We start from the raw sequence: 22,758 nt of genomic DNA, 5'->3' as shown, positions 1-22,758 counted from the left end.
GCATTATCTCATACTTACTTAATCTCTCTTGTTTTTCTCCCTCCATATCTCTGTCTCATTCCCCCTTTCTTCCTCTTTCTCTATATTTTGTTTTTGTTGTTACTGACATAGTAACATTTTTTCTCTTTTGGCTGTAGGTATTATTTATGCCTCCAGCTTCGACAGGACATAGTTGCAGGACGTCTGCCCTGTTCCTTTGCAACCTTAGCGTTATTAGGTTCTTATACCATCCAGTCTGAGCTGGGAGACTATGACCCAGAACTTCATGGTGCGGATTATGTTAGTGATTTTAAACTGGCCCCAAATCAGACCAAGGAACTTGAAGAGAAGGTCATGGAACTGCATAAGTCATACAGGTAAGTATGTTTCCAGGGTTTTTTCTGTGTTTGCTTTGGCAATAAGTTTAAACTCTTGACCTGGTTTGGTTTGGTGTTTGTCTTGGAGGGAATGTGGTGCTGTAGAAAGAGTCAGCTCGATCCCCTCCACTGTTTGACTTTGAGCAGGTCATTTAAGTCCTTGGAACCTCCTGTTTTCTCATCAGGGTGATAGGTGTTGCATTGTAGGATGAAAACTAAATGAGGCAATATATGGAAAGCACTAAGCACTGTGTCTGGCACATAGTAGGTACTCAATAAATGTTAGCTATTGTTATCTTACCTTTTTTCAGATTTTAAAATTATTATGCTATATATTAGATACTTTAAGATCATTAAAGCAGGGTTCTTAGGCTATCTGTACATGGATAAACTTCAGAGGACCCATGAACCCCCTGAAGGTATTTTTAAAAGTCTTGATTGAATTCAGTGCTTTTTTTCATGGAGATTGTTGGTAATGTTGGGAGGTATCATCACACAGTGATCAAAAGCAAGGACTTATAGTCAGACTGAGCTGGGTTGAAATCTTGGCTCTGCTTGGTCCTGGCCTTGTGACCCCAAGTTATTCACTTAACCTCTCTGAGTCTCAGGTTCCTTTTTAAAAAAATTTTTTTTTTAAATGTTTATATATTTTTGAGAGAGAGAGAAAGACAGAGAGAATGAGCAAGCAGGGGAGGGATAGGAAGAGGGAGACAGAGAATCCTAAACAGGCTCCACACTGTGAGAGCAGAGCCTGATGTGGGGCTCCAAGTCACGAACTGTGACATCATGACCTGAGTTGAAATCAAGAGTTGGCAGCTTAATCGACTGAACCACCCAGGCACCCTGAGCCTCAGGTTCCTTTAACGTCTGATGGAGATTATTACCTCAGAGTAAATAGGGCAATGGCTAGGATTAGAAAAGATACTGTGTGGAAAAACTTAATATAGTGTCTTACGCATTGTCAAAATTCAGTAAATGTTAGTTAATATTTTTAAAAATTTATTTATTTATTTTGAGAGAGACAGAGAGAGTGAGCAAGGTAAGGGCAGAGAGAGAGGGAGAGAGAGAATCCCAGGCAGGCTCCACACTGTCAGCACAGAACCCGTTGCAGGGCTCGAACTCATGAACCATGAGGTCATGACCTGAGCCAAAGCTGAGAGTCAGAAGCACCCCAATGCCACCCAAGCACCCCAATGTTAGCTAATATTAAAGTGCCGGAATAATTTGTGTTTCTTTCTCTGTATGTCCCATTGTTATTTAAGTGACTTGCTGTAGCTAAATTTTACAGCCTGCCTTAGCTTATTAACATGAATGTCTGATCTTGGCCTTGAGTCAGTACCCTGAGTTATGTTAGTGTGAGTTAGGAGAATCCAGCTATCTTTTAAGCCAGACATTTAAAAAATTTGTAAATATGTGAAATAATGTCACTTTTTTTTGTTACTACATTTTGGGAAAATACTGTTATTTTTCACACACAAAAAAGTTATGAATGTTAAAATATGAGTTTATTCTTTAAAGATTTAATAAAAATTTAACATTTTTCTTAGTTTTAATTTCTAAATTTTTTTTTTCAACGTTTATTTTATTTTTGGGACAGAGAGATACAGAGCATGAACGGGGGAGGGACAGAGAGAGAGGGAAACACAGAATCGGAAACAGGCTCCAGGCTCCGAGCCATCAGCCCAGAGGCCGACGCGGGGCTCGAACTCACGGACCGTGAGATCGTGACCTGGCTGAAGTCGGACGCTTAACCGACTGCGCCACCCAGGCGCCCCAGTTTTAATTTCTAATGTAGTAAATATTGATAGATATAACCCACATAAAGAAAAGCTCTTTGGAGCCCTCAATAAGTGTTGAGAGTGAAGGGATCCTAAGGTCAAAGTTTAAGAACCACTGAGCTAGGTGATGAGATGGAAGCATGGGCTCTGGAATCAGCCTGTCTCGCTTTGAGTGAGACTCTTCCTTATTAGCTTTATGACTCTTGTAAATTACATAAGCCCTCTGAGGTTCAGTTTTCTCATCTGAAAAATAAGGATAGTGATAGGAATTTTGTGATTGTTAAAAATATGAAGTGGTTAGCCTAGTGACTAGTATATAGTGAGAGTATTTTTTAGCCTAATAATTCCTAACCCCATTTTACAAGTGATGGCTGTGAATCTGGGTTTAGGGAACTACTTTTTGTAACTTAACTGAATTTAAGCCCAAATAAGCGAAATGATCTCAAGAGATAGGTGGATATGGTCCAGTTTGATATTCTGTGAGGTATATGGATAGAAATTAAGCAGTAATAGATCTCCATGACTAGAAAATTTAGAGGTGAGTCATCTTGGAATTGCTCCTTTTTGGAAAGATTGGCACTCTTTACAAACAGAAAGCCAAATGGAAATTTTAATTATGTCCAACAACATGGCACTTTAAATAATCCAGAGAAACTTCTGCTGAAGCAGAAACATTTTACTATGCATTGAAAAGTACAAGCAAATACCACCCTGTTCTCAGATAAACAGAAGACTGCCTACGTACATGGAACCCTTAGTTAGTGGCCCTTTGCCCAGACGGAGACTTTGAAGCTATAATTAACTTTAAATTTATACTAGCAAATCAAGCTTTAAAATGAATTGCCGTCCATGTATGGGTACTAGGAAAGTATGTAAACTTGTCAGTTGCCCCCCACTTAATTATTTGAAATCTCAGTCCTTAATTAGGAGATGCAACAAACATTATTAAAAGGCTGTCACATAACATTGGAATTCACTGAATGGCTCTATATCCGGACCACACTTGCTCAAAATAAATACAGAGAAACTTTGTTTTAGTTTCTCTTTTTAATGAGCAGGACTTAACCAGTGCCAAAGCTCTCTGGTTAGATGCTTTTGTAAGTTTGCAGTCTGTTCAAATAGTAAATTATGAGGTGGTACTGAATAAATGCACAATGGTTTAGAGGTATCTAACCTCTTCCCAGCTAGTTTATTATACTTCAAGAGTCTGTGAATCTGGGTTTAGAGAACTACAGAACTAAATTTTCCAAGAAAAATTTAGGAGAAACCATGATCTTTAAAATTTTAAGGTGAAAATAATTTAAATTTAATTTGTGATATTAAATTTGTAAAGTAAATGTGTTGTATTTACATGTACAGTTCTGTGAGTAGTGGGATTATGAGAGATTTTATTTCCCCCCATGTTCTTATACAATGAATGTGTATGATTTTTATAGTCATAAATAGCTTCCTGAAACAATTTTGTTTTGCCATTAGGTAGCATAGAGGAAGATAGTCATCCATGCAGAGAGGCCATCTGGCTGGGGATATTGGGGTCTAAGCAGGGTGGAGAGAGTTATTCATGGATAGGGGGCCAGCCTGGCATGAAGAACCAGAGCTCAAACAGTATGAAGTGGGCACGTGGTGGTAGTTATGAAAGGCAGAGCAGATTGAGAAGGGCATCCATGTGGGGGTAAGGCCTGCATTGGGTGGAGGCCATCCACATGGGGTGGTACCTGATCCAAGGTGTTGAAGCCTGGGCAGGGTGAAGAAGATGTCCATGGAAGGGATAGCCTACCACTAGAAGTCAGAACCTGAGTGAGGTAATGAGGGCATCCCTGTGTGGGGAATAACCCAGCATGGGGGGTTTAGAGTCCAGTCAAGGTGAAAAGGGCATCCATGTAGGGGAGGAGTCAGTGGTAGCAATGAGAGATTGGTTATGTACAAGGAGTTGATCAAATTAGTATATTAATGATAATGGGAGTCAGATTTCTCACTGTCAGTAAAGGGTGATACACAGTATGGAGAGGGAGAAACCCTGTGGTATTGCATTAAAACTGGAGGTGTCAGTGCTAATTCATGATTTCTGATAGATGTGTAAATAGGCGCACACGCGCGTGCGCGCGCGCGCGCACACACACACACACACACACATACTAACATACTCTAAGTCTACATTGTTCTAGAAGGAGGTACTTTAAAAATGCCAGAAATGATCAGAAGGGTACAGAATCCAGCTTGGGGAGGCTCCCACTGGCCAAATCTGGTCCAATTTAAGCACTAAAATAAATAAGGAATATAATTGATTATATTGCATTGAATAAAATGAGAATCTCTGAGTCCATACTGATATAAAGGAGTAAGTTGAAAGTTTAATAAGGAATAGGATATTCAAAGGTTTCAAACTATATTCCCACAAAATGGTTATTAATTGCAAAGAGATAAATAGGAATTTCACAGCGGGGAAGCCTGGCAACATCAGTGATGAAAAAGAACATCATCCATGAGGGGACAAGTTGAAATTGTGTACTTACCACCTGATAGGATGCAGTGAGAATGCAGAGCCATTTCTGTGCTATTCTTGTCAAAGATGCAAAACCTGAATCAACTCATGGAGAAACATCAGGCCCAAATTGAGGGTCATTCTGTAGAATAACTGGCCTGTGATCCTCACAAGGTCAAGATTATGAAAGTCAGGGAGAGATTAAGGAACTGTCCCAGACTGAAGAAGACCAAAGACATGAACTCAGTGACACTCCTGATACTCACTAAGCTGGGCCTTTCTGCTGTACAGAACATAATTTTTTTTTTAAGCTTGTTTATTTTGAGACAGAGAGGGAGAGTGCGAGCAGGGGAGGGGCAGAGAGAGGAAGAGAGAGAGAGAGAATCCCAAGCCGGCTCCACACTGTCAGTGCACAGCCCAATGCAGGGCTCGAACTCACAAACCCTGAGATCATGACCTGAGCCGAAACCAAGAGTCAGATGCTTAACCAACTGAGCCACTCAGGCGTCCCTGTACAGACCATTTTTTAAACAAATGACTAAACTTGAGTGGAGTCTGAGGATTAGATAGCAGTAATGTATTAAAATTTATTTCGGGGCACCTGGGTGGCTCAGTCAGTTAAGCATTCGACTTTGGCTCAGGTCATGATCTCACGGGCTGTGAGTTCGAGCCCCATGTCGGACTCTGTGCTGACAGCTCAGAGCCTGGAGCCTGCTTCAGATTCTGTGTCTTCCTCTCGCTCTGCCCCTCCCCTGCTCATGCTCTGTCTCTCTCTGTCTCAAAAATAAATAAAAACATTAAAAAAAAGAGTTATTCCTGCTTTTGATGGTTCTATTGAGGTTACGTAGAAAAATGTCCTTGTTTGTAGGAATTACACATTAAAGTGTTGGGAGAGATGGGTGATCAGGTTGACAGTTTGCTCTCAGATAGTTCAGGAAAATATTATTTGCACTGTAGGTAACTTTTAAGTTTAAGTGTGTTTCAAAAATGTTTAAATTATATTAAAATTTTTTCATGCAAACATCAGCCAAATTTCAAATATAAGTATTATTTTCAACTAACAAGGAAATTCATAGCTTTAAATATCTCTTCTTACTACTTGTCCTTAATATAATTTATTTATTTATATTTTAAAAAATATATTATTATTTAAGTAATCTCTACACCCAACAGGGGGCTGGAACTCACGACCCCAAGATCAAGAGTCACATGCTCTTCCAACTGAGCCAACCAGATGCCTCTGCCCTTAATATAATTTTAAAGCATGCTTACTTAGAAAAGCCTTTAACCACATAGTCTGAAACTTAAATCTGTATTTAAATTGACCCTATTAATGTCCCTTAGAGTTGGAGGAATAAAGATAGAGAAGATTTTATCATGATTGCCTCATTTAATGTTTTAAAATTTGCCTTCAAGTTCAAGTAAGTGATCAGTTATTTCTCTTTTATGAATTATGTATAAATGTTCCACTGTACCATCATCAGAAACCTAAAGTTGCAATAATAAACATTAATATTTTGCAGAGCAGTTTCACAACCATTATCTCATTTTATCCTACTAATCACATTCATTCATTCAGTAAAATAAAAAATTCATTGCCTATCCTAGTCTCTGGAATTAGGTATTATTATGAATCTTCCTTTATAGTTAGAAGATTGAGGGAGACGCCAGGTCACCACTCTCAAGTGCCGGACGCATGATTCCAGCTTGAGTAATGCGACTTGAATCCTGCCTAAAGCCTTCTGCCTTAAAGTCACAACTTGCCTGTGGCTATGTTATCCCTCAGGGCCTATTTCTTCATCACAAAATCAAACTGTTGGACTCTATAATCTTCAAGCTCCAATCCAGCTTCAAAACCCAAAAATTCAAGCCATCGATAATAACAACAATAACAAAAACTATAAAATGGTTAGGAGTAACCTTAACTAGAAAAGTATATAACTTGTATGGGGGGGGGGGGGGCGGGAGGAACAACCCTGTAAAATTTTCCTGAGCTGTTTTTAGTGACGTGAATATACAGACTTGCACATGTGTTAATTTTCCCACTCTCCTTTTTGTGTGTGTGTTCAAGTTTTAGATCTATTAGTAAATAGAATTCAGGTGTGATGATTTAGTGCTTGTGAAAAAAAGTTTATTTGGGGAGGCTGAGTCATTAACAGAGCTGCATCCTCTCTCCTGAGATTTTGGTGGTTGTTCCAAGGAACCCTTTGTTCTTTTTAATGAGACTAAGGACAGATGGATTTAGAAGAGACTTTTTTCCATTAAATGAATAGGCTACTGCTGCTTTGTATAGTTTAAGGCAGTCCTCCTGGAAGCAGGCATTTACTCAGTTTTTCTTTGGAGGTGTGGCAGCATTGTTGTCAGTGTGAAGTCATATTTGATTGGCCTCAATTGTTCAGCACTAGGAGTGATGTCTTTTTCTTCAAAGCTCAACATAACAGCTCATGAGCACTTTTCAAAAGAGGGGAAGGTTACAAAGGAGAAGGAAAGACCATCACAGTGACCATTTAGACAGTGAGACTGATTGTTTTCAAACAGATCTAATTCATTATATGCCTAGTAATGAAGACATCTTAATAACAGGGAAAGCAGCCCCATTATCTACATGCTTCTATTAACCAATTTATTTTGTTTAGATCAGTGGGCAGGACACCATCTGTTACCAGAAATTTTCTTTTCATCAAGCCTGTCCCCATTAAGAGTCGCCAGTTAAGTAACTTCAGCTGCCCTCCTGTTTAATTTCCATAATAATTCAGGAGTACACAGAGAAAAAGGCAGCTAAGAGGATATTGTAAATTGTACCATGCCCTCAGAGGATTTAGTTTGGTCGCCTCCTTGGCAAGAAAAATTAGTGGGAGGAGCTTATGTGTGTTAGAGAAAAAGGCTGAGGAGAGGGAGGGTAGAATGGATGGTGGAAGCTTTAAGGAAACTGTTAAGCAAGATTTGTTTTAAAACCTTTTTTTTCTAATAGCTTTTTGGTGACTTTGTTTTTCTCTGAGATCTCTTTTACTAAGGCATATTTCAATGATTTAGACACAGGTAGTGATAAGAATCCTTTTCCCTAATATTCTACTTTCAGGACTATGAAATATATCCATGTACATCTGTGTATATATATATATATATACATATATATACACACACATATATATATATGTATGTATGTATGTTTGTGTGTTTATATGACGTACAACTAATATATGAGTGTTATTATTGTAAATGTTGGCACTGTGATGCTCTATTTTCAATTTTTATTCTACCAAAGGTCCATGACTCCAGCTCAAGCTGACCTGGAATTTCTTGAGAATGCCAAAAAGTTGTCTATGTATGGTGTTGACCTTCATAAAGCAAAGGTAATGATAATTTTGGCCTTTGTTACTGAGCGTGTATCAGACCTGGGTCATATAATACTTGTTACCAACTTGCATCTGGGGTACTATAAAACATTGAAAAAAGATAGTTCTTGTTAGAACTTTAAGTGTATAATTTGAATTGCCCGTTTGCAATTCCACCGTCAGAATGCCGCTGCACATCTAAGCCCCTCTAAGGATCAAAGATACAGCACAGAACAGAAGTGATATTTTCCTAAATATTTGAAAATACAGAGATAGCAGCCAACATCACCTACATCAGAATCACCTGGAACACGTATTAAGTATGCAGATTCTCAAGCTCCTCCCACATTTACTGAATTGCTTTGAACAAGACGCTAGATCTCCAAGTTTACTAAACATCTCAAATTACGCTCATTCACACCTGAATCACACCTAAGAACCATTGGCTTAAGGTAGTGGTTCTCAAAGGATGGCCTCATAACCAACATTTAGCATCATCTGGGAACTTGTGAGGCACATTTCAGGCCCCATCCCAGACTTACTGAATCAGAAATGCTACACGTGGAGCCCAGCAATCTCTGTCTATAAGCTAGTTCTATAAGCTCTCCAGGTGATTCTAGTGCACGTGGGATGAACCACAGTGTTCATTTGGAAACTACTGGGTTAAGAATTGTAAACTTGGGCTTTAATGGTTGTTCTGCCTCATATAACCTAACAGAATAAATACTTAAGGGAAGTTCCTTGACTTCTTTCGTCTTCAGCTACTAAAATGGCTGAGAGTGGTGAGGGTGTGTGTGTGAGGAGTTTGTGAGGGAATGGGCTCAAGAGATAATATGAAGCTCATTTTTTAATTTTTATTTTTACAATTAAAAAAACTTTTTTTTAATGTTTTTTTTTTTTTTTTGAGAGAGAGAGAGAGAGAGCACGAGTGGGGGAAGGGAGAGAAAGATGGAGACACACAGAATCCGAAGCAGGCTGCAGGCTCTAAGCTGTCAGCACAGAGCCCTATGTGAGGTTTGAACTCACAAGATGTGAGATCATGACCTGAGCCGAAGTTGGACGCTTAACCAGCTGAGCCACCCATGTGCCCCAATATGAAGTTCATTTAGAGGAACTTAATAACTAAGATGCATCATGAGGGGACTCAAAACCATGTCCATTGAGAAAGTAAAGGAATACAGATACTTAGCCCACAGAAGAGAAAATTTAGGGAAGATTTAACACCTGTCTTTGTGTGTTTGAAGGATAACTGTGTGAAGTAGACATTTCACTATGCCTCCAAATATAAAGCTAGAGCCGGTAAAATGGAAATTACAGGGAAATACTATTCAGCTCGGTTTGACAAATTGCTTAACAGAGCTATTCTAAGATGGAATGGGTTACCTCATTCCATAGCGAGTGTTCTGTCGCTGGAGATATTCCAGAATCGGTACAATAATCGCTTGGTAGGAATTTAGAAAAGGACATTCAAATATCTGGTGTGTGATTGGACTAACATGACCTTTCATGCTTCTCCCACCCTGAAAATCTGATATGTGAAGATTTTTCCTTCTTTATTAGAGTTCATTAATTCTAATAAAATTTCATTACATGTTAGTGGTTGTTCTTAAAATGTTGCTCTGGATTGTTTGGGGCTGGGTACTTCTGTGAATCTGTAAAGTAGATGGCAGAAAACTCAGAATTGAAATTGTTTGGTTTTGCTTCTCAATTCTTGCTGCAGGCTGATATCGTTGCTGTAATTATCAGGAATAGATGAAGAAGTCAGGCAGCATGTTCCTTTCCCAAATGTTGTAAAGCAAATTGTTTCCCCAAAACATAATTAAGAGAGAGATGTAGTTGTACCCACAGGCTTTAAGAATTTAAGAGGGCATCTTCTGGGAAATTCTCAGTTATATAGTCATTGAGTTTATAATTTTTACTTCTCGGGTTTTTTTTGTACATAACACATATGCCATTAACATGTTTCTCTATACTCATTTTGGGGAAAGGAGTAGTCAAGAAACATTTGATTCTGGGTTTTGATTACCTATATAAATAGTTGTCTGTAGAGATTTATTCAGGTGAAATTTATTCCTTATTAGACAGGGATGATTAATATATATTTAATTTTAAAAAATTACTAAAGAGGCATATAAATATGTCTTTATCTTATCTTGCTGTTCCTTCTTGACTTTGGGATGATATTTATAATTTAATATACTTAACATCAGTAATTACAAAAGTCTGAGATTCTCCATACTGAGTTTATATAGGAAGAGAACTCCTTTACTTACCATGATTTTTGGACGAGTGGCCACATTATCATAAAAAGAACAAGAATTATAATTGTGCATGCATATTTGGTAGTAGACATAGCCCTCAGCCCTAGCCTCTAGAAGTCATGTGGTCTACTGACTTAAACATACACGTATAGGACATAGGTAGCTACCATAGCTACCATAGTTATTATTTACTGATTATGATAGTGGCAAGTTTGAGTATTTTAGAACTGGGAGACCAAAATGAGAACATGAATGTTTACCCTAGAATTCTCATATGCAGACAGGCATGGTAAAAGTAGATTAATGTCTCTTTTTGGATTATTAAAGGAACACCTTTTTGGAAGATACAGAGGCTCAGTTTTATGGGAGAAGTGTTATAAAGTTAGATGAGGTGCAAGCCCAATGACATTTCACAATGGCTTTGGAGAGTAGCGGTGGTGGTTATATTGCTCCTTAGAGTAGTTAGTTCCTTCAGTGGATAAGATGTGTGCATGTCAGTATTTCTTGGACCTGAGAAGAGCGGATGTTCACTCATGGTGGTATAGTAACATTTTTAGTAACATATAGTAACATTTTTATATGGACTGAACAGTCCTGTAGATTATGATTGTTAGGTTGAGCTTTACTTTTTAATGTATGCTTTGTGTTTTTGGTTATTGATATATCAAATAAGAGTCAGCAATGTGTTGAGTACTTTGCTGAACGCTGAGCTGCTAACACTTTTGTTTTTCAGGACTTGGAGGGAGTGGATATCATCCTAGGTGTCTGCTCTAGTGGCCTTCTGGTTTATAAAGATAAGCTGAGAATTAACCGCTTTCCTTGGCCCAAAGTGCTGAAGATTTCTTACAAACGTAGCAGCTTTTTCATCAAGATTCGACCTGGAGAGGTACATAATTCATGCTTCTTTTCTCCTGAATCAAACATAGACCATGTTGAAAATACCTTTTCATTCCTGTTTTCCTTGTTATGTCATCAAAGAGATCTCTTGGGATACTTGGGTGGCTCAGTAGGTTGAGTGTCTGTCTCTTGATATTGGCTCAGGTCATGAGCCCAGGGATGTGGGATTGAGCCTGGCATTGGGCTCCATGCTAAGTGTGGATCCTGCTTAAGATTCTCCCTCTCTGTCTCTCTCTCCCTCTCTCTCTCTCTTTCTCTCTCTGGCTCTCCCCCACTCACTCTCTCTCTAAATAAAATAAGTAAATAAGCAGTCTCTCTGTAGCTAACTATTCAGGAGCTGATAATTCTGTTTTCTAAATTAATCAGCCCCATGATGCTTCTTGTCTTCCTCACTACTGATCTTCTGGTTTCTTCTGGATCTTCTGGTTTCTCTTTATGGAAGTAAATATACCATGGCCAAAAGTTAATCTTGGATTGATAAACTTGTTTCTTGTTTACTCCGGGTAAAATCTTGATGGAAAAATATTTATAAATATTTATAAATTAAGTAGCAGGAGATTTTTAAATGGTGGGGTTAAGATACTCATGTTTTGCACCACCAACACCTTACCTGATGTAATTAAGATTTATTTGTATGTGTAGCTTCTAGTGGTTACTGAAAATGTATTCTACGTCAAGTTATAGATTAAAAAAAATTTTTTTAATGTTTACTTTTGAGAGAGAGAGAGAGAGACCTAGTGAAAGCAGGGGAGGGGCAGAGAGAGACAGAGACACAGAATCTGAAGTAGGCTCCAGGCTCTGAGCTGTCAGCACAGAGCCAGACGCAGTGCTTGAACCCACGAACCATGAGATCATGCCCTGAGCCGAAGTCAGATGCTTAACGGACTGAGCAACTCAGGCACCTCTCAAGTTCTAGATTTTTAATGGAGTTGGATGTTCAACTTTATACCAGACAACTCAGTTATTAGTTGGTGTTCAAGATTCAGGATATACTAATGCTGGCCAAACTTAACTTTTACATTAAAAAGCTATCATGGCACAGTAGAAAATTGTTTTAAGTAGGAATTAAATTTTATAAAGTTCTAGCTCCTACTCTGCCTCTACCACCTACTAAACAAAATAACCAGGACAAGTCTATGGCTCAGCTTCCTTATCATTCGAGCGGGATAATACCTTCTCTCTCTTGACTTGAAGATCACATGAGATGACAGCTATAAAAGCTCGAAGTAAGAAAGCAGTGCACTAATGTAATGTGGCGTGTTTTTGTGTGTGTATCACCATCTGCTGGTGAAAAATGGCTCATTATTTTAGCTTGGGAATACTGGATGTACAGCCTTAAAAATCTTGGATAAGCTCAATGAAGCATTTATTTAATACCATAATTATTTACCTGTACCTAACAAAGAACAATCAGTGTCTTCCCTCAAAAATTTCAAATCTAAGAGTCATTCAGTCACCAAATATTTATTGAGGGCTTTCTTTAGGCCAGGCACTATTCTAGGGTCTAGGAATATAATAGTGAATAAAAGAGTTCATCCCTAACCGATCTTACATTTTAATCTCTTTTTTTGTAATGTTTATTCATTTTTTTGAGAGACAGAGACAGAACACAAACGGGGGGAGGGCCAGAGAGAGAGGGAGACATAGAATCCGAAGCAGGCTCCAGGCTCTGAGCTGTGAGCACAGAGCCCGATGTGGGGCTGGAACCCACCAACTGTGAGATCATGACCTGAGCCGAAGTCGGACGCTTAACTGACTGAGCCACCCAGGCGCCCCATAAAACACAGGATTCTTAAGAAAGCATTTAGGAACAAGAGTAGGATTTTGAGAAGTATAGTATTATGTCTACAGTAGATGACCTAGCAGTAACATGGTATAGTAGAAACCGGGAAAATCTGGTTCTGCTACTTATAGCTATGAGACTGAATAAATAACTTCTCTGATCTTAGTTTCTTCATGCGTAAAAATATAGATGACACTATTTAATCATAGTGTTATTTGCAATAATAGGCACTAAAAATGTCAGTTTCTTTTCCATCTTGTAAAGTATGCTTAAGGTAGAAACAAAGAGGCAAAAGACTAGCAGGACAGTGTTTCTAGTATCCTTGGCAGGGTATGGTTTGCTTCAAAGAAGTATTCAGATAAACTAGTGGTCAATCAAAGGAAAAAGAAGACATTTAATAATTCAGGAATCTGGTTTGAGTCAAAATCTTAAGCTTCTATTACTAATAATAATTGCATAATAATATTGGTTGATTGGAGAAATCATCTGCTATCCCATTCCCTGGTCATATAGTAGTAGAAGTATCCCAAATGCAGACAGTGACTAAGGAAGAATAAGTAGTCTGGACAATCAAAAGGTGACTTAATTATGTCTCAGAAAAATGTACAGTGTGTGTGTGTGTGTGTGTGTGTGTGTGTGTGTGTGTGTCTGTGTGTGTCTGTGTGTGTGTGTCTGTGTCTGTGGGGGGAATGGGTGCTGAATAAAATAAGATGCATAAATTATATAAGATGCATTCCCTGGCTTCCCTGCTGTTGAAAAAGCCCTGAGTACATTTCTGTTGGTAAGTAGAAAAAATTTTGAAATGAAACTTTATGTTTTGAAACCAGTAACATTCTTTTATTCACAATGTCCTCTTCTGTAACACCGTATTTCTGATATTGTATCACTTTAGTAAAATAATCATGTTTCATGTTTATTCATGTTTTTATAGCAAGAGCAATATGAAAGTACCATTGGATTCAAACTTCCCAGTTACCGAGCAGCTAAGAAATTATGGAAAGTCTGTGTAGAGCATCACACATTTTTCAGGTATTGTTCTCACTTAAGTATTTTTCAAGGATAAGTTATGCATGTTTCTATTTTAAACCTGCTATTGAAATTCCCTTCTTTGTATGGCTGGCATTCTTTTATTTAGCTCAGGTGAGATCATCTTAAGCGAGACAAAATAAATCCACTTCTCTTCCCTTGGGTTGAAAAACATGCCTCAACATTCCCAAAGCACCTTTCTGTGCATGATGGAAGGAGAAAAGAAGTGAGAAAAAGGAATCTGTATTTATTAGGGGCTCTGTGATCATCTTAACTGGAGCGAAACTAAATTCAGTCTGTCAGGAAGAAGTACCCTAACCTACCTCCCCATGGAATTTCTTTAAGCAATGCTTAACTACTTTCTGTGGGGCTGTTCTATTAGAAGGTGAAAGGTAGAAAGCTGATCATTATCTTGGTTCTAATCAACCCCAGAAAAGAAGTACAGAGAACCGTCTTTAAAGCCCAGTTGTATCAGATAATCAGAAGATGGAAGAAAGTTTAATCTGCTCTACTCTTCAAGAGGCTACATCATTAACCCCTTGTAGTCATTTACCAAACATTTTCTGTGTGCTTACCCTTTGTATAGGCACTGTAGTAGGCATTGAGAATATACCACAAGATAGTTCTAGTCCCTGTCCTGAGGGAACAGTCTAGCAGAGAAGACAGACCTTAGACAAGTATTTACCTGCATTGAAAGGAGAGTCAGCTAGGGGTGCCTGGGTGGCTCAGTCGGTTAAACATCTGACTCTGGATTTTGGCTCCGGTCATGATCTCACAATTTGTGAGACTGAGCCCCGAGTCAGGCTCTGTGTGCTATCAGCACGGGATTCTTTCACTCACTGTCTCTCTCTCTGCCCTTCCCCCGCTCCCCTTCTCCCCTTCTCCCCCTCTCACCCTGTGTGTCTCAAAAATAAATAAATAAACTTACAAAAAGAAAGAAAGAAAGGAGAACCAGCTAGTTTTGTCCCCTTGCCTTTTAAAGAAAATGTTATTATGTGAAACTGCATACATAGTAAAGAAAGTGGTATAATGAACTGCCGTTGTACCTACCTTTGGATCTATCACCCAGCCTAAATATTGTCACCTCAAGGCCATTCTTGTTTCATCTATATCCCCCCTACCCATTCCTTCCCACTCCCTTCCAGAGATTTTGAAGCAAATCCCAGATTTTATGTCAGTTGGCTGTTTATGAATGGCTTTTAAGAGAGATGACCATGATATCTTCTACTTCTATTTGTATGTTCATATCATACTTAGCACCATAGCACACTGGACAGGAAGAAAACTCAGGGAAAAGAACATTTTAATTCTCAGTGCAGGATAAACATAAAGATTCACTTCATAACCAATTAAGGAACTTTAATTATTGGCATTGAAATATTTCCCTATGTTCTTATCATCCTCTTCTTTAAAATCAAACCAAGAAAATAGTTTTTAAAAAGGGTAAGGGTGAAAAGGAGTTTTTTGAATGTTTCATATTTATGGTATAGACTTCAGCTAGAGCCAAAGCGTTTACTTGTAGGACAGCATATTTAGATCTGTTTTATCAAAATAAGAGAATATATTAATATGTGATGCCTCAGCAAACAAAAGGAAGTAAATATTTGCTGAATTAAAATAAACTATCCCAAAGGGAAGAAGTACTCTCTTTTTGGTAGTATTTGATATAGCAATTTATGTATTTATCCAGCAAACATTTATTGAGTGGCAAATTCATGCCAGGCACTATGCCAGGAGTGAAAACACAAAGGTAAATAAATCATAGTCTTTATCCTTTACCCATAGAGACCCCAGAGCCTTGTAGTGGAGACCAGCACATAAATAGATTGTTTCAGTTCAGTGTAGTAAATGTCCTGGCAAAAGAGATTATAGGGGTATAACGTAGAAAGAAGATGGGGTTCCTAACTGTGTTAAATGCACCAAATAACCTATTTAATGGGTTCATAGGCACTAACTGAGTTCGGAGTGCATTTGACAAAATTATTATTGTGTATTTTTCAACAGTTTTTAAAGTGTATTTATTTATTGAGGAGGGGAGGGGCAGAGAAGCGGAGAGAGAGCATCCCAAGCAGGCTTTGCACTGATGCGGGGCTCAAACCCATGAACCATGAGATCATGAACTGAGCCCAAGTCAAGAGTCAGATGCTTAACCAACTGAGCCACCCAGGTACCCTGACAAAATTATTATTTTAATAGAATGGAAAAAGTACTCTGGGCTTGGACCCCGTTGCTGCCCAACCTCTTAATAGCTATGTGATCTTAAAACAGTAACTTCTTTTTGAAAGTTCAGTTTCTTGTATCTGTAAAGTGGTGAAAATATTACAGTGCTATAAAAGCATTTTGAAAACCATAAAGCCCTATCTATAGGGATATATGATGATATTATTAATATAGGCCTCAATTAAATTATACGTGTTGCTTTGAGACATGATGTAGAATTAAAATAATGATTGCTTGATTAGAACTCCGTCTTAGTAACTGTAAGGAAACTATGAGATTAATTCATGATTTCTTTAATCTCACAGTCTCATTAGAGAGAAATAATATGTATAATTATGTTTTTCTCCCTCTCTAGACTGACATCTACAGACACCATTCCTAAAAGCAAATTTCTTGCCCTGGGATCCAAATTTCGATACAGTGGCCGGACTCAGGCTCAGACCAGGCAAGCTAGTGCTCTGATTGACAGGCCTGCTCCACACTTTGAGCGTACAGCAAGCAAACGGGCATCCCGGAGCCTTGATGGAGGTTGGTATTGAATATTAATGATTTCCTGTGATCCTAACTCATTAGGGAGAGATAAAAGAAGTACAGTTGTCTGTAAGGGAGCCAAATGAAAGAATCTCAGTGGTAAGTGAAATGGATCTTACTAATTGTCTGTTTCAGTGGGCTCATCTTAAGAAAAGTAGAACCATAGTTCAGAGAGAGTAGTAACTAGATCAAGGTTCCACTGCTAGGTAGTAGTGGATAAACACCATTAGAATTAGGATTCAGAATATTTACCACAGAGTGAACACCTAATGTAGTATACTGAACTAAAACCCTCTTGAATGTTTTGAAATAGTTATTTTTTCAAGTAGGAAAGAGGAAAAGCATCTCACTCGCTAGAGCGGTCATGTAAAAAGTTTAGATCATTTGTCATGTGGCAGTTAGAGATAGAAAAAGCAGTTGTGTTATTGGAGTCTCTAAATTTTGTTTAAACAGGAAATAGATAAGTTTCATGATTGTATATAAAACAGAAGATCTTTCTGAATTTTTCTTAGTCTCAAGGATTGAGAGTATTACTGAAATAAAGTAATAAGTCATATTCAGTATGTGGCTAATAAAAATTTCAGAAGGCAATAACCGAAGTAGAGTATTATTGATTATATTTATTAAGGACTCACCAAGACCCAGCTCTATCATATCTGCTGTAAAAGCAAGGTGCATGTTACAGAAGTTAAAGGTTTGGGTTCTGGAATCAGATAGCCCTGGTTCCAAGCTCAACCCCTGCATTTATGATCTATCTTCTGGGTCAAGTTACTTAATCTCCATGCCTTGGGTTTCCCATTTATAAAATGGGCATGACGATAATATAATTGTACCTCAAAGAGTTTTCATGAAGAATAAATCAGATGATGTATATATGGTGCTTAGCACAATGGCTGGCACTTAATAAGTGACCACAAAATATTAGGTATCATTAAGATATTGTTAATTTTCTGGCCACAGCATTATTACTTTGTTTTATATCATCCAAAATTATGCTGCCATATTTTGATTTATTGCACGATGGGAACATATATCAGAGACACCTTGCTCAGTTTAAGAGTGTCACACTTGGAAAAGAGATGACCCAAGCAGAACTTTTATGCTTCTACAGTGCAAGTCATACTTCTTTCTTTCTGATGTTTCTCTACTGTCCTGAGTTTGAAGGGGCCGTTTTAATAGTAACAGAACAAGGCAGATTGCAGGCTTTGTCTTCTTCAGTCATCATGGCAACATTTGGAATCTGGCTCAAAAATTAAATAACTTTTCTTAAGATAGGATAGCTAATAAGTGGATTGGGGTACATACTGGTTTGACTCCAAAACCCATGTTCTTTCAGATACTTACTCACTTATTCCTTTGTTCAGTAACTTATTTTACATTTCCTATGTGTCAGGTATTGTTCTAGTCAATGGAGATAAAGCTGTGAACATACAAACATGGTCTCTGCCCTCACACGGCTTACATTCTCTGGGTAGAAACAAAGATAAAACAGTATCAGATAGTGATAAGTGCTATGAAGAAAATAAAAGAGAGTGATGGGATAAAGAGTACCTGGGGATGGGAGACACTGGATGGCTGTTTGAGATTGAGTGGTTTGTATCTAAATGTAAATTTAGAAGGTTACTCTGAGGAGCTTCATTTGAACTGAGACCTGAATTATGAGAAGGAGCCCGCCATCCCAAAACCCAGGGGAAGAACATTCTCAAAGAGGGAGTAACAAGTACAAAGATCTGCAGGTAGGAATGAGCTTGGCATGGGTCTAGATCAGTGCTGTCCCATAGAACTTTGTGTACCGATGGAAATCTGTTTGGTGATGTCCAGTTTAGTAACCTATGGCCACATATGGCCAATTGTGAACTTGAAATGTGGCTAAGTTACTAAGGAACTGAATTTTAATTCAGTTTACATTTAAATAGCCATATGTGGCTAGTGGCTCCCATATTAGACAGCACAGGTCTAGATCCTAGTAAATGGAAGGGAAAGGAGTAAAAACAGTAAGTAAGGTCAGGGGTGCCTGGGTGGCTCAGTCAGTTAAGCGTCCAACTCTTGATCTCAGCTCAGGTCTGATCTCAGGGATCAAGGTTTTGATCTCAGGGTCAAGTCTTTTTTTTTTTTTTTTTTTTAATTTATTTTGTGAGAGAGAGAGAGTGAGCATGCTCATATGCACGTGGCGGGAGGGTCAGAGAGAGAGGGAGATAGAGAATCCCAACCAGGCTCCACACTGTCAGCGCAGAGCCCCACATGGGGCTCGAAGCCACAAACTGTGAGAGTTGATGCTTAACTGACTGAGCCACCCAGGTGTCCCTCGGGGTCAGGTCTTGATCTCAGGGTTATGAGTTGGGCTCGGCTCTGGGTGTGGACCCTACTTTAGAAAAAAAATAATGAGGTCAGAGAAGTAAGTGGAAGGGGCCAGATTGTCTAAGGCCTTATAGGCCATTAAAGAGTTTAGATTTTATTTTAGTTACAATAGAAAGCTATTAGAGGGCATGATGTGATCTGATTTTCCATTTTTAAAAGACCATTTTGACTGCTGGGTGAATGCTCCATCGAAGGGGCAGTAAAGCAGAAGCATGAAGTCTGTTGCAGGATCTGGGTGAGAGATGATGACAGCTGGGGCTTAAGTATTGGCAATGAAGAAGGGGAAAAGTGGCCAGAGATACATTTTGGAGGTAGGCCTGACAGAATTACTGATAAATTAAGTGTTGGAAATGGCAAGGAAAAGAAAATCAAGATTTATTCCTAGGTTTGATCGTTTAGTACAATGGGAAAGTCTGAGAGAGAAGCACAGTTGGGGATATGGAAAATCAAAACTTCTGTTTTAGGCATGTTAAGTTTTAAATATGATCACTCAATCCTTATGTCTGCCATATTTATATAACACCATCAGGCATCTCCTTCTTTGTCGAGTAAAGTATCCTACCTCCAGTTTACCTTGAATTTGGGGAGCTATTATTTTTGTTTGTTTGTTTTTATCCCTAATTTTCAGTGAAAACACTGAGGTTGGAAAGTTTAAGTGACTCGTTCAGTGTCTCACAGATAGTAAGTTGCAAAGCTAGGACAAAAACCTATGTTTGTCTGATGCCGTATCCCATGGCTTTTTCCACCAAATAGAAATTCTTCGTTGTTTAGATACTATGTCTGATGTATCCTCTCTTTGTAATAGCAAAAATAACCAAAGATTCACATATTCATGAGTTTTGGTATCTTGAACAATTTAGAAAGCTTTACTTATAGAGAGATTTATGTTACTTTTAGAAATCACATCCTGTCTGTTTTTTTTCTAGCTATAGAGACGTCACAGTTCAAGACTTTAAAAAATCTTGATGTCTCTATTGACTAACATTAGCTAGTTCTTATTAAATTATACTCTATGTTTTTAGGGGGGTAACTCTCAAAAACTATGTCTTCAAAATGCTGTAGTAATGGTTGAGATTCCAAAACTAAAGCATGTAAGACAATTCTAAAGGAAGATAGCTTTGGTGGCCTGACCATTAGTATCACAGAGTTTTGGGACTGGGAAACAATTTTTGGAAATAATTTATTCCAGCCACCTAATTTTATAGAAGCGAGCCTAAAAAGTAATTTCTCCAAAGTACGTGTATCCTAAGTACAAACTTAGAATAGAATCCTGTACATTTTCTGGTCAGTCCCTTTTTACCTTCATATATCCCATGATGCTTTCTTTGTATCTTTACATCCTGAGAATTTTTTTTAAGATGCACAACTACATCTTAAATCATCAAGATGACTGGTCTTGATAATTACCACAATTCTTGTTACATTGTAAGTGCTTAATAAATGAATGTTGAAAATAAGATTGTTAATTTTTCCTGTTGAGTTGAATGTGAGCAGAATTTTATGCTCTACTTTCTATTTGATGTTTTAAGTGCATTAGAATATCCTATTACAACTGTTGTCCCTCTCTTTAATTTTTTCCACTTGGGAGAAAAGTATTGTTGTTGTTTTATTTTTCAAACCTTCACTCAAATCCTGATGACTAATGAAGTTAAATACCTTTCCATAGTTTATAGGTCATTTGTATATCATTGTTTCTGGAGTGCCTGTTCAAATTTTTTGCTCATATTTTTATTGTGCTGTCTTACTAGTTTATAGGAGTTCTTAATCCATGTCTCACTCCCAATCTCAGGGAGAAAGCATCAGTATTTCATAATTAAGTATGATGTTTGTTCTAGGGCTTGTTAGCTACCCGTTATCTGATAAGGAAGTTTTCTTTTATTCCTAGTTTCCTGAGAGTTTTTATCATAAACGAATGGTGACTTTTAATTCATTAGTTAATGTACATTTGACCTTTGAAAAACTTGATTTTCGCAGTCGGTTAAGCGTCCGACTTCAGCCAGGTCACGATCTCGCGGTCCGTGAGTTCGAGCCCCGCGTCAGGCTCTGGGCTGATGGCTCGGAGCCTGGAGCCTGCTTCCGATTCTGTGTCTCCCTCTCTCTCTGCCCCTCCCCCGTTCATGCTCTGTCTCTCTCTGTCCCAAAAATAAATAAAAAACGTTGAAAAAAATTAAAAAAAAAAAAAAAGAAAAACTTGATTTTGAACTGCATGGGTCTACCTACAGGCAGATTTTTTTGATAAATATAACATAGTGCTATCAATGTATTTTCTCATCCTCACGATTATCTTAATAATATTCTTTTCTCTAGCTTACTTTATTGCAAGAATACAATATATAATATTTGTAACATATAAAATATGTGTTAATCAACTGTTTGTGTTATCAGTAAGGCTTCCAGTCAATAGTAGACTATAGTAACTAAGTTTGGGGGGAATTAAAAGTTATATACAGATTTTTAACTGCATGGAGGGGTTGGTGTCTCTAACACCTGTGTTGTTCAAGGGTCAGCTGTAATAATAGGATTTTTCTCCCTCTCTGTATTAAGTGGTAGATTACACTGATTAATTTTCAGTCATTAAACCAACTTTACATTCTTGGAGTAAATGCAATTTGATTATGTTTTTCTTACTATATTATTTTAGAATTTTTTGTAACTATTTTTGTAAGAGAGAGAAGCCTGTCATTTTCTTTTTTCGTGATGTTGTCAGGTTTTAGTATCAAGTTTATGCTGGCCTCCTAAATCTCTTCAAAAAACTAACTTTTGGGGTTTTTTTTATACTATAAATATTCTAATTTAATTTATGCCAGTTAATATCTTCATTATTTTCTTTCTATCTTATTGAACTGTTGTTTTTCATTTCTTGAAATGGATACCTTTTGCTGTTCATTATTTCTTACAACCTAACCTTAGAATTTAAGTGACTTGTGTAAGGTCACATAGCAACAAAATTAGTAGAGTCTAGGACTGTTCTCCCAGACCCATGTTTTTACTCTTCACCATGACAGCTTTTTTTTTTTTTTTAGAAGAAAGAGAATAAAAAATAGTAATAATCATTGAGTGCTTAGTGTGTTCCAGGCAATGTTCTAAATATTTTACATATGGTAGTATCTTTTAAGCCTCTGAATTACATATAAACCAAATAAGACAATTTTTTTTTAGTTTTGTTTCCAAATGTCTTTTTTTTTTTTCTCTGTGTGCTGTCTTCTCAGTACAAGAATTAGAAACAGGTCTATGGAAACTAATTTTCCCTCTTTTTCCTAGATCCTTCTAGGAATCTTGAGAGAGAGATTTTCCCTGTTAGACCCCTCCATATATATGTATATATATGCCTCTAAGCTGGAGATGGAAACTTTTACAAGAATTGTTTTATAAGGGACCTCACTTTAATGATATGAATGAACGCTCCCTTTTCTGTTATATCTGGTGTTCAGAGCATCTGCTTCACCAGCTGAAGAGCTAAAATTGGTTCAGATCCCAGTTTATACGTTAGAATAGTAAGTCATAAGGAAACTAATAATGATAACAAGGCATTCAGCTTATATTTTTGTTCCACCTTTTGCTTTTCAAACCATTTCCATATATCCTAATTAGTACCAACAACCTAATGAACAAGAAGCATTTAGGAATTCTTGGTTTAATCATGAGGAAACTGGGCACAGAAAAGGTCATAACTTGCTAGGGTCGTTTAACTAGGTAGTTCATCCATTCAGTGGGTCGTGGTTGCAGTGATT

General features: G+C 37.8%; 1 protein-coding gene across 14 annotated transcripts in view; it reads left to right on the top strand.

Moving 5' to 3' along the window:
* Positions 1–22,758, top strand: part of EPB41 (erythrocyte membrane protein band 4.1) — a 106,396-nt gene that overhangs the window by 31,168 nt on the left and 52,470 nt on the right. For all 14 annotated transcript variants that reach the window (XM_049617648.1, XM_049617649.1, XM_049617650.1 and 11 more), the window contains exons 5-9: positions 138–356; positions 7,882–7,969; positions 10,946–11,098; positions 13,824–13,921; positions 16,494–16,666. In XM_049617648.1, coding sequence (XP_049473605.1) covers positions 138–356; positions 7,882–7,969; positions 10,946–11,098; positions 13,824–13,921; positions 16,494–16,666 — 731 coding nt within the window. The remainder of the gene's footprint in view (positions 1–137; positions 357–7,881; positions 7,970–10,945; positions 11,099–13,823; positions 13,922–16,493; positions 16,667–22,758) is intronic.

Source organism: Panthera uncia, assembly GCF_023721935.1.
Source record: "Panthera uncia isolate 11264 chromosome C1 unlocalized genomic scaffold, Puncia_PCG_1.0 HiC_scaffold_4, whole genome shotgun sequence".
NCBI classification, from domain to species: Eukaryota; Metazoa; Chordata; class Mammalia; order Carnivora; family Felidae; genus Panthera; species Panthera uncia.
This window is presented reverse-complemented; position numbering and strand designations above follow the sequence as displayed.